Consider the following 12,666-nt stretch of genomic DNA (forward strand, 5'->3'; position numbering starts at 1 on the left):
CAGGGTTGCATTTTGGGTTGCAGAGGCGCTGTTACAGGTTTTACCTGTGGTGATGAGAGGGGGGGAATGGCATCTGCCCCTGCTGCAGCCTGGCACAGCTTGCTGCTGCTGCCACAGTGCTGGTGAGGGTACCACACCTGCCACCAATCAGAGGAAAAAAGGGACAGGGACTTGTTGTGTTAGCTGTATTAGGTGGAGAACAGGCCCCATGCAGAAGTAGAAAGGAGAGGGAACATAGAGATGCTAGTTCCACCAATAGCTCACCAAAGGTCCTGTAGTATGTGGAAGATCAGTAGCTCCCTTTTCCTACCTGGAGACACTTTGTTATGCTCTGAGGCCTGCACAACCTCCATATCTCTCCTGACTTCTCCACTGCCTTTCTTCTACATTCACCCCTCTCAGATGTCCTATCAAGTCTCTTAAAAACTTGGTTCACTGCTGCCTCCTCATAGATGAGCTTCTCCAAATCCATCCTGCCTCTGCCACCATGTGAGATTTGACCTCATTCTTGGTAGGTGGAATTTGGTGTTGTCTACACAATGGAAGAACTCTGAGACTGAGTTTTCTTCTCATGAAAAGATCTGCCAAGGTCTTAGCATATTCTTTCCTCCCTACCTCCCTCACTTTCTTCCTTCCTTTAAACCCCAGTCTTTGTTGTTATTCCACCTGTCATACAAATTGTACTCCCATTTAACCTGAAGCCAGATTGTCCATTAAAGACCCTCTCCAGTTTTAGAGATCCATTTCTCTTAGTTAGCTTTGTATCATCCCCCAAAAGAAAAGAATTTGGTGTTTCTCTGATTATAAAACAAAGCCAGGCCTTGTTTAGTCCATGAAAGGAAGTTAATATTCTGAAAGGCCCACTAATCTCACAGGTGTTTTACTTCCATGAGGGCTTGGGAAGAAGGAAGGCAGGTTCTGGTGTGCCACCTGCTATAATTGTAATCCTGCATACAGAGGAACTGTAAAACTTTTGTACATGAGAGAAAAGTCTGTGCTGCAAAGACCAATCTGTCTCCCAGCCCCAGTCTCCCTACCCCTCTGTGGAAACTGGCTGGTGTGGACTGTCTCCATGGGAAGGTATATGTTGTCCAAGCTCAGCAGCACACTTGGACAAATCTTCTGGATGATCTGTGGCAAAGGACTGACATGTTCCACTTTATTCTAAGTGGCAAACCTCAACTTCCTTGCCCTTCTCTTTTGATTCTCTACTTGCTTCTCTAGATCGCCTCATGCTAACCTCAAATTTCTTGTTCTTGCTTTCAGGAACCTTGGCAGCAGTAGGATTGCTTGTCTGGTCCTGTCATTTTTTTTTTCTGCACCTTTCTCTATGTCAGTGATACCAGCCTTCAACCATTCACTTATTCACACCTCCTACAAACAAACATCTCCTCTCCTGCTTCTCTGCTGCCCTAATCTGTGCACTGACTTCTGAACTCAGCCTCCTGCTGTGATGCACACAGGCAAAAAGCCAAGTACAAATGTCTAGATTGAGAAGTGACCAGTTGTAGCTGACAGGTGTTTCTTTATTAAAATAAATCTCAGAATAAAACTATCAGAAAAAAAAGGACAGCACAACATTCTTTAATGGTGGAATTGTTGAGCTGGTTGTTACTGTTTCAATATCAAGAGGCAAATATATGTTTGCACAGGTACTAATATGTATTTTCTTTTCACAATGAAGCTCTTTATGTGAAAAGGGCATGTTTTATCTCAGTATTAAAGTACAGATGTAATAGTTAATTACTGTTATCCAACAGTTAAAGAATGTTCTCCATGTAAGTGATTCTTACTGGTATTTGCCATCTGTTTTTCTGATAAAGAATTGCTGTTCAGCTGGATCTTCAGCAGTTTGTAGCTGTACTTCCTTTTAGCTTGAAATCTGAATGCTAGGAATAGGAATAGAAGAGCCTACTGTAAAAATGGCAGGTTTCCTAAACAAATACAAAGGCAGAGCTTTGAAAGTCTAATTTCTTTGGCAGGAACTAAATCCTTCTATGGCAATTATTTTGTTTTCTGATCAGTTGTTTAGCTCAGCTGGTGTGTATTGGCAGAGCTTGATTGATTTGAGCAGAGCTCCTCTGATTTATTCCAACTTAGGATCTGGCATAGACTTTCCAAAGCTCTTACTAAGTTGTTTACACTGTACAGTATGATAGAACAAAAGTAATTTTATAGAGGAGCAGCAAAGTGCATTATATGGAAGTGGGGCCAGGACCCTTTTAGGTGTGGTTTCAATATTTTTAGTCAAAGGGTATTTCAAATAGCTAAGTTTATCCTGCATCTCATGATGTTCGGGTACACTGCACCATCACAAATAAATGTTGTGCCCAGAAACTGGTACCTCTCATGAGCTGGGAAGTGCTTGCCTGCTTTTGAAGCATCACAGAAAGGAGGTGTTAAACTGCTGCCTAACTCCTGAAAATGAATAGTACAAATATTTATTTGCCTTTTAATAATGAGGATACAGGGGTCAGGATAAAGAAAATGGACACATCTATAGGAAAATGTAATACCTGCAGAAAAAAAAAATGGGGCAAGGAAGAAGGACCCAAAGGTTCAAAATGGCAACATAAATTCAGGAAGATGTCATTTAGTGTGGAGCATGGGAGGGAGAATAGGTAAATGGGATAAAATATAGCACGACTGACTAAATATACACTTGGGCACATACACGCTGTGAGATATTTTTAACAGGACAACCTACAGGAGCAATCATTCAAACCTTGATTTTCTGACATACAACGTCAACAGAAATATGTCAAGAATGTGATTACATAAGGAGCAACAGACAACTAAGTGATATAGCATTTGCTTTCCTGTCATCATCTTCTGCAGTTTATTAATGAAGAGTTAGGGAAAAAAAGGCTGTTCCACTTAAATACATAATGGAAATTTAGGCTTATAAGCGAATAGTTATGACTAGTGTTTGCATGAGAAGTTTGAGAGCTGCTGGAAAACATGTTCAGAGAGGCCCCAAACAACTTGTAAGCTGTGCTAATGATATAAAATAGACTAAACTTGATAACGTTTAGCAGACTAACTTATGGAAGCAAATTCTTTTTTATTCACAGAACAGATTATTAAAGATCTGATTTTTATTACTGTTGCATATGGTATTGAATCTGTTGTTTACTGCAGAAATAAGAAAACTCTATTTTGAATATTAGAACCTATTAAAAAGAAATAACAAATCTTTCATGTCCCTTAAAGGAAGATGAAGCATTGAAGTAATGAACAGGAAGATTGTTTAGTTTCCTCCTCCACTTTATTTCATAATAAATTATTTACAAAAATTTAAATATTCAAATTTCCTGCTTAATCAAATAAATGAATTAAAATTTTGCATCTATTTTCCATAAGTAATACAATATTTAACTGTTTATGTATAAAGTCAAAGCTGGAAAACAAAGACAAAAGACCTGAAATGCTTTTTTCAAAAGGTGATTCTGACTTTCAGACTGGATATCATCCACCTGTTTCAGACAAAGAATATTAAAATACCAGAGGTATTTTGGAGATTTTGACAGGTACTTCCACTAAGCACTTGATATGCTATTGCCATCATATCTGAGGTACTCAGATACTCCAGGGATGAACACTGTGATAGGTGTTAAAAAAATGTTATCTGGAAAATCATCAGCTGCTATAAATAGGAGTCCACCAAGGACCTGATTATTTTCTAGTGCTATCTCTTTTTGTGTTAGAATAAACATTCATGGTAGTAATGCTGTTTTTGCCAATAAAGAGGAACCCGTGATGTTGTCTAGACAACTGTTATGCCTAAGGGTGCTTATCTCAGAAGTGAAGATGTGTTCCAATTGCTAGCTGGACTGTTTTTTTTAGGTGGTTGGTGTAACCTTGGATCTCACCTATGGTTTTCTGTACTGGCTTGTGCAAGATAGTCTATATCTGAACCTATACAGAGCTTCTCTCTGCAAAGAAGGGTAAGTAAATGTATTGCAGAGATAAGAAAGTTTGTATTCTCTAGTTTTTGTCATACTCTTTAAGAAAAAAATGTTGTCCAGTTTTGTATTTGCTGGGAAATGGCCTGACAAAGGCAGGAATGATGAATCTGACTCCATGTTCTCAGAAGGCTAATTTATTAGTTTATAATACTATATTATGTTGAAGAATACTGAACTATACTAACTAAAGAATACAGAAAGGATACTTGCTTAATGCTAAAAAGATAATAATGAAAACTTGTGACTCTTTCCAGAGTCTCAACACAGCTTGGCCCTGATTGGCCAATGAGTGAAAACAACTCCCCAGAATCCAATGAAGCAATCTCCAAACACATTCTACACAAGCACAACACAGGAGAAGCAAATGAGATAAGAATTGTTTTCCTTTTCTCTGAGGTTTCTCAGCTTTCCAGGAGAAAAATCCTGGGTGAAGGGATTTTTTTAGAGAATGTGAATGCCACAGTCCAGTGCTGGGCACACTATTTACTAATTTAATAATAAACAAAACCAAGCGCTAATGATCATGGCTAGATAATGGCAAACTAAGTATTGTGGTGGTTGGTAACAGTTTTACAGTGAGAGAAACAATGTACAGAACCTCAGCTGAACTGAGGTCAGGCTCATCAATTTTTAGACTTGGCTTTAGGAAATAATTGCTGCTTATTGTCTGTTTTATCTTGGCATTTACAACACTTGACAGCTCCCAAGTGCCTGGAGCTCTGTAACTGGCTCATCTTTCATGAATCTCAGGACTTGAACTGACACCTCTTTCTCACCTGAGCAAACAGTACTCAGCAGGCTTTCTTCTTGATCATCCTGAACGTGAAATGGCAGCATAACTCCAGAAAGGCAAAGTTTATTAACACGAAACATAAAGAACACTGTTTATGGGTTAGCTTGATTATATACTAAAACCCTGAGAAAAATGGTGGTTTTTCTCTAAGTGCAAAGTGTATAATGCGTAGTAGTTTGTCAAACTATGTTTTTGCTCCCTTCCATGTGGAGAATGTGATTATATTAATTTTTTTTTCCCAAGTATCAGATTAGATTGCTTAAACTTAATTGAGCAGCATCTGTATTTACATGTGCCCATAATTTTGCAGGCTGGCTTTGTGTGGAATCGGATGGAATTTCTGACTAACTTTAGACTTGCTATGATTAATAGTAAACACTTAAAGAATCAAAATATGTTGATTAGTTTTAGCTGGAACATACAGCTCCATTATGAACAAATTGGCAGCCATAAATCATCACAGAATACCGAGATTAGAAGTGATTCAGCCTAATGGACCTGGATGGTGTGTCAAATCTTTTCTGAATTTGTTTTGGATGGCATTTGGAGGGCTCAAAGACATTTCTGAGATGGCAAAATGACATCTCTTACAGCATATTTAATCTCTTACCAAGATAAATTGGGACCTAAAAAGGCCTGTAAGTTTTGACGTATGATATGCAAGGCAGATTAAATCACAGGTGATCCCAGTGAAGAATAATGTTAGTAGATATTAGTAAATAATGGAAGAAAACCATCAGGGTCAAATAAATCTGGGTTCCTGATCTAGTGAAGTAGAACGAATCCATGCTCTGAGGTAGACTTCATTGTTTCAGTGGAATTGCTGAGAAAAGGTGGGCTGATTTTCAAAATTCTCATTTTTCTGCATTTATACAGTGGAATTTTAAACCACTTTATAATTGTTTTCCTATGAAATAAAGGGAATGAAGGTCCTTTTGTTCTTTCTGTGATGTCTCATATTCTGAAATTCTTTAAAGAGCTTAAAAAAAAATTTGATTTGACTTCCTGCCTCCTACATTTTAGAATTTGAATTATAAGTATTAAGAACTTGAATGATAAGAAACTTAACAATATGTCAAGCCTTGCATAAATCTGTTCCCTCTACATGTGGGCTATCAGTTTGCTAATTTCATACATTTCCACAGTTGCAGTAATTCCATCATCACAGAATTTGCAGCATGGAGTACTTCAGAAATATCTCTGGGTGCACTGGAATACTACAGTGGTCGTCTGTTCTGGATTAATAGGCTTCAGTTCATTACAGTCCAGGAAGTCAATCAGAGCCTTAGCATTCCCTTCTCACAACCAGCAGAGTTTACAGCCTTCACCCTTGTTCAGGCATCACTTAAACCTTTGCCAGGTACATTATTTTCTTTATTTAAACTCCTCAATAAAGGTATTCACTGTCAGCCTGCAATTCTTCATTCTTGAATTTCTTTAGTAATTTGACAAAAGATAAGGACAAGACCAAATTATTAATAAATATATTAATAACTTGTTAATAAATATATCAGATATACCTGATATATGTATATATATATCACCTGATAAATATATCAGGATAATGTGCAATTATAAAAGCTTATGGTAAACATATGGATAAAAAGAATATGTGCTGTTGCTATTTATTGTTTCTATTTAATGTTGGCTTACAGGATTTACTTCCATGTTCTAAGCTACATTTGAATAGTCTACCTATTCCTCACATTCTTTAGATTATTATTATTTCTTCTGTTTATGGACAGAAAACTTTTCTTCTACACCAAAAGTGATTCCGGATTCAGTGCCAGAGTCTTCTTTCAGAATTAAAGGAAATTCCACAAGTTTCCTCATCACTTGGAGTCCCTCCACAAAGGTGGAATGGGGAACTGTCTTTTACTGCGTGGGATCCAAAGCTCTACAAGTGAGGATACTGATGCAATCCCTCCCTATTATCTACATATATTACTCCATCTACTTGCTGATACATCTATTTTTAAAAAGAAATGGAGGATTTTCTTTTTTGACATTTAAAAATTGGTCAAGAACTAAACTATATTGCAAACACAGTGCAAGTGGCCCAGTTTCTCCACCACTGCAGCCAGCAGTGGCTCTGGGCTAGTGGCAGAGATGGCACTAGTCAGGCAAGGAGATCACAGTGGTCAAAAATTCATGAGAAAGCCTCTCACAGTAACTCAGAGAAAGAAGTGTCCTCTGAGATGACAGTGGGACAGGCTTTGCCTGAATGTGAAATGTAGCCTTCATCACCACTGTAGTGCATTTGGCAAGCTTTACTTTAAATTCAAAAGGCAGATTGCTGGCACATGGCTACCCATCACTACAGTGCCACAGGAGCTGGTGGAACAATGACCACTCACAGGAAGAGAAGCTGTGTTTTGATTTAGGTGACCGGTTTGGTGAGGGGGTTTTGGAAAACTGAAGGCCTTTTGAGCAGTTAGGAAGTCTTGCTTTATTTTGTTCTGTCTAATTTCGTTTGCAGCCTCTGGAGAATGAAGGATGCCTTCACCCCCATAATCTGACAGTGCCATCCTACCGAGTGGGTTGGCTGGAACCATTTGCACTCTTTGACTTTACCGTCACTCCATACACATACTGGGGCAAGGCACCAATGACATCTGTATCCCTTCGGGCCCCTGAAGGAGGTACTGAAATTTTACATCCTGTTCCTCGTGTGTAATGGGTACTGGGAGCAGCTCGGTGTCAGCAAGTGAAACCCTGGTGTGAAGGATGAGCAGCTTTCAGAGCTAGTTAGCTGCAGGCAGAGTTGCAAGGACATGTTTCCGAGTATCTTTGCCAATCATCTATTGCATACATAAATGCAGACAATTGAAGTAATTGAATTCAGAGCAGAAAATGCAGGGCAATATATCCAGCATGTGCCTGTGACTATGAGCAAGAGAGAGAAACTGAATTCATTACAATGAACATGAAAAGCTGCATGCAATATCTTAATCACTTAGTAGATTTTTAAAAAATGCTATGCACATTTTAGTCTTGCTTCAGTGTTTATTTCTGCTCTTATGCATGTCAAAATTAAGTTAGTTAAAATATAGTGTTGAGTGACTGAAGCACTGAGAAAGCTTATGAGATGCAGTAGATTTTGAAGTGAATAGGAGAGGGAATAGAATATGCTCTGTGTTGTGAAAATTTTTACAGCCCCATAGTTACATACAGGACTTGGCTAAATAGATATGTCCCAATCACTGTGCAGGAGTGCATTTTTTTTCCTGTTTATACAGCTCTTTCTTTTGGCTAGGCAAGTTAAAATCAGATAGCTTTGCATCAATGAAAAACAGAAAGGAATAACCATTAAGTTTTAGATAATCTTCTGTAGAGTTAGTTATGAGTTAGGGTTTGTGTTTTAACAGGAGTATTTTGTTCTGTGTATTTTATCTTTATTTTTTTTACACAGTTCCTTCAGCCCCTAGGAACCCTAGAATATATGTGTTACAAAATAACCTACATGGAAGTGATGGGCAAGTCCTTGTGGAGTTCAGGTGGGACAGACCTGAAAGGGATAATGGAATATTAATGCAGTTCAGGGTTTACTATCAGCTAGTGAATCAGAGCAGCACTGCGGCCACTTTCATGGAGTGGATTGAAAGCAATGTTAAACCCACCCAGATGCAGTTTTCTCTCAAGGATGTGCTTCCCAACCTGACAGTAAGGTTTCAGGTATGAAAAATTACTAAGCTTGTCTCGTGCTAGGTGGGAGATGTTATCTGTGCAGTCAGATGTGTTTGCCTGGGAGATGTTTTTTTTGGCTTGGGGCAAGAGCTTGTGGTTTCTGCTTGTAGAACTGCTGATTTGCTGACTCACCCATCCATACCTGGTTCAACTTCTTTTTGTATCACGTTGTTCACTAAATGGTGAAGCCCAAAAGAAACTTTTCTAGAGGTTTCCCCAAACCACTGCTAGAAACTGCAAGTTGAACACGGATTCAACTGGTCTGGTGGAGAGTGACAGGCCTTTTGAACAGAGCCACAGTTTGAGAAAGTCAGGGACTCATGTGGCTTCCATGGAAAAAGACTTCCAGTCCAAAACTTGTCAAGAAGTCATATTTTCATTGGGATAAGAGTTTTGAAACAGACAAAATGTGTGCTAGAAAGGCAAGTTAAAAACAAGAGAGCATGTAATAGACCAGATACTAATAAGAGAGAACACCGTGTTGGTTGCAAGGTCTGCAAACAGTAGGAATTGTTCCAGGCTGGGAAAGGAAACAAAAAGACTGTCTGGAGTCCTTTGAGCTCTAACTATTAGATGCAGCATGGATTGTCAATCTCTGGGCCACTGGTTAAATTTCTCTTCATAGCCACGGTCCCAACTTGAATGCAGCCTTTGAACTGACCAGCGTAGCCTTGTGTCAAACAGAGCACACACTTATGTTCCTAGATGAGCAGACAGGGGTTTTGTCTCTATTGGCTCTACAGGATCTCAAATGCAGTCGTTTTTGCTGTTAGATAACATAAGTATCAATCTCCTGTCCCCCAGGTGCAGGCCTTCACCTCTGTAGGTCCAGGGCCTTTGTCCGACATGGCAGAGAGGAATTCATCAGGTATGGATGATTTAGTTGCTATCTCATGGCTTGTGTGTAATAGCTGGTGAAATGACAGTACAAGAATTTGGCAGTCTGATAAATAGCCTCCGACATGGTATGTAACATACAGCAAACACAACAGAGGAAATGGTTACCTCTTCTGATATGAAAGATTAACAGATTCCTTATCATTCGACTAAATTTTGGGAATTTCAAGCCTTTCCTCAAAACTATGCTAAATTAGCTTTTTTGTGCAACTCCAGGTTAGCATGGAACAGTAGGTTTTCACCTGTAACCTGTTTACTGCTAGAGATTATAATATATTTCTTGTTTGGCTGTTAAAGGTCATTAAATGACCAAATCTGTTTTATTGTGCTTAAATTTATTAGGTAATTATGCACAATGCCACTGAAAATATCTTAGTAGTTTGAATGTCATGACGTGAGGGCATCTCATTGCTTTATTTATTTTCTGTTGCAAATACAATACGTTCATACCCAACATTTATTTGTATCTTGTACTTGCTTTCCTTATGAATGGCTGTGTTTATCTAGGATGGGAATTTTTTTGTTAATTGTGCTGTGCTCTTTTCCTTCCAGATCTTTTCCCTATCCCTACTCTAATAACTATTTCTGCCAGCAAGTTGTTTCTTACTGACATAGACAGTGGTCATACCATCTGGGAACTTTCAGCCAAGACTGATGTAAAGGACATCTGTTATATTGCTAATGATGACAAAGCGTACCTTCTCACTGAAGATTCTCTTTTCATTCTTGATATACAGAATGCTTCAATGTTTCAGGTACTCCTTTGGTCACTCCTTTACTTGAGAGAATCTAGGAAAATTATCATTACTTGACCATTATTGGGATTATTTTATGGCCAACTATGTTTTTGAAAAAGTAAAAATTAACAGTATGCCATTGTCAAAGTTTTCCTATTAATCATAAATGGTTTACTGACATCTACTTTGTTCATAAGATATATTTATCAGATGTTCAATTTAAAATTCATACTAGTAAATACAAGAAATTAATATTTTGTATCGCATTTAATTTAATTTTCATCATTCTAATTTCAAGAATATGGAAGCAACAATTGATATTTGTGAAACAATAGTTTTGATTTCTCTAAAAATATTGCCAATCCACGACACATCTTTGTATTTTGACTTCTACGTCCCAAGTAGACATTTTTCTTTCAGAAACAAATTGGTTTTCATAATGTGTTCACATCAGGTTGAACAATTCTGTGCTTTTAAATTTTTTTCTTAAGTTTTTCAGAGATGCGCATCTTCACAATGTCACTGCCATCACAGTTGACTGGATTTCAAGGCATCTCTTTGTTGCCCTGAAAACACCACAGAATGAAACTCAAATATTTTTTATTGATCTTGAGCTCAAGAAAAAATCTCTACAAGCCTTGAACAAGCAGCTCAGCAAAAGTAATTCAACTGTATCATCTCTGTTGTCATATCCTTTCTTAAGGTAAGGTACATACTAGTAATAACTTTTTTAAGAGCAAATTTTAGACATGATTTTCAGTAAAACTTGAACTGTTAAGGACTGAAAAGGACTTTTTATAGAGGATGAGTTTTGGCATTACGTAAATCTCAGACATTTTTAAATGTAGTGCCACTTAAGTACTGCTAGTTGAGCTTGGACATACCTAATTTCAAAAAAATGTTTGTGTTTGAGTAAAAATTTTAAATTATGCTTAAATACTGATAGGTACTTCTATATGTGTAATGCAAGTGAAAGTCAGCACAGATAACTTTTTTTTTTACAGCAACCATTTTATCCAGAATAACCAGTAGTTGTGTCAGACTAGCATTGCATTTAGCTTGGTCAGGTTGAAGTTTTCCTACTGAAAGCAATGCATTTTCTTTGGCAGCCGCTTGTACTGGCTGGAAGAGTTTGATAACGGCAGCCATGTGTTTTATTATGATATTCTGAACAACACCGTGCACCACATCCTGGGACATGGATTGGTAGAAAAACAGATGAGGAGCTACTGCACCTGTAATGTCACAGAAGCAGAGCTGGGAAGGCCTATCAGTATAGATCTGTCTGACTCCAAAAATCCCCAGCTGCTTTTCATCAGAGGAAGAGATGAAATATGGGCCTCAGATGTGGAGGGTTGCCACTGCTGGAGAACTATCAAAATACCGAATATTCAAGGTCTGAGTGTCTTTTATTTTCTAGGTAGTTTGTGATTCTTGCTGTCTCTTACTTCAAACAACTTTCATTTCAGAAAATAGCATTCATGAAGCACTGATTATGGAACTGATAGATCTATAGTCAAATGTTTATGTTCTGTGTTTCCAGTTGTAAACTTTATTCATACAAACTAGAAGAGCAGTGTGAAGATGTTTACTGATGCAAGTGTGTATTCTCGTAAAATGTAAAAGAAATGCTACAGCCTCAAGTGCTACTTGTCTATAGATTTCATTTAGAATATTAACACATTATTTTGCTAGGGTTTTGTGTTAGTTATATCTATTGCAGTTAATCTCAATGAAAAGATACAGTAACACCTCATGCCTGAAAATGGCATTGCAGACTTCATCATGTGGGGAAGGTACTTCACGCAGGTGGATAATTTGTCTTGTATGACAAACTATCCGTGTTTCACTTCTTGTGATAATAACATTTACTCTTGGTTGCTCAGTTCTGGAGGTGTGCTGGTAAAGCTGCTCTGCTACCAGAAGATGCTGTCTTAGCTGTTCCTGAGAGATGGCAGATCATGGTGGTTTTCATCTTGGAAAAAAGAGCAAAGTTTCTTTAGACAGATCTTGCTTTCGTGTTTCATTTCTTGAATAGCAGTTCTCATAATTATGGGTAATTAAACACCTTCAAATCTACACCTGTAAACTGGAATAGCAGCGCCTCAGCATCATGAGATCTGCTGGGAAATATCAGAAATCTCTTGTCAAGAGGAGGACAGTGGGGATACAGTATGGCCAAAATGGCTGCATTGACTCACTGTGAAAACAAGCACCCTTCTGCTCTTGTAAAATCATCTGCTCAGGGTTGACTATAAAACTTATTTATGCAATGTTTTCCTACAGGTAATAAAATTGGCAGCTTGACTGCAGATAAGAAATTTATATACTGGACTGCTGAAACAAAGGAGTACACTGAAATTTGGCTAGCAGATAAGGAAAGCAGAAGACATTTTCTTCACAAGAGAGCAAACCACACGCTGAAAATCTTAGCTTACAGCTCAGCAGCACAATCGTATCCAGGTAAAGGGGATTTGGGTTCTTTTGTGAATGTAACCAGTTTCTATCAGAGCATGTGTTTAAGTTGCAGATTTGTATTTATGTAAAGTATGCTTCATGGATTCAGGTACCTTCTACACAGAAA

At 38.0% G+C, this 12,666-nt stretch overlaps 1 protein-coding gene across 1 annotated transcript in view; it reads left to right on the top strand.

The window, feature by feature from the left end:
- Nucleotides 1-12,666, top strand: part of ROS1 (ROS proto-oncogene 1, receptor tyrosine kinase) — a 67,985-nt gene that overhangs the window by 20,390 nt on the left and 34,929 nt on the right. Inside the window, exons 18-27 of the mRNA XM_058020934.1 lie at nt 3,847-3,947; nt 5,907-6,121; nt 6,507-6,671; nt 7,242-7,403; nt 8,174-8,436; nt 9,253-9,316; nt 9,898-10,100; nt 10,574-10,785; nt 11,192-11,478; nt 12,369-12,545. Coding sequence (XP_057876917.1) covers nt 3,847-3,947; nt 5,907-6,121; nt 6,507-6,671; nt 7,242-7,403; nt 8,174-8,436; nt 9,253-9,316; nt 9,898-10,100; nt 10,574-10,785; nt 11,192-11,478; nt 12,369-12,545 — 1,849 coding nt within the window. The remainder of the gene's footprint in view (nt 1-3,846; nt 3,948-5,906; nt 6,122-6,506; nt 6,672-7,241; nt 7,404-8,173; nt 8,437-9,252; nt 9,317-9,897; nt 10,101-10,573; nt 10,786-11,191; nt 11,479-12,368; nt 12,546-12,666) is intronic.

Source organism: Melospiza georgiana, chromosome 3 (genome assembly GCF_028018845.1).
Source record: "Melospiza georgiana isolate bMelGeo1 chromosome 3, bMelGeo1.pri, whole genome shotgun sequence".
Classification (NCBI taxonomy): Eukaryota; Metazoa; Chordata; class Aves; order Passeriformes; family Passerellidae; genus Melospiza; species Melospiza georgiana.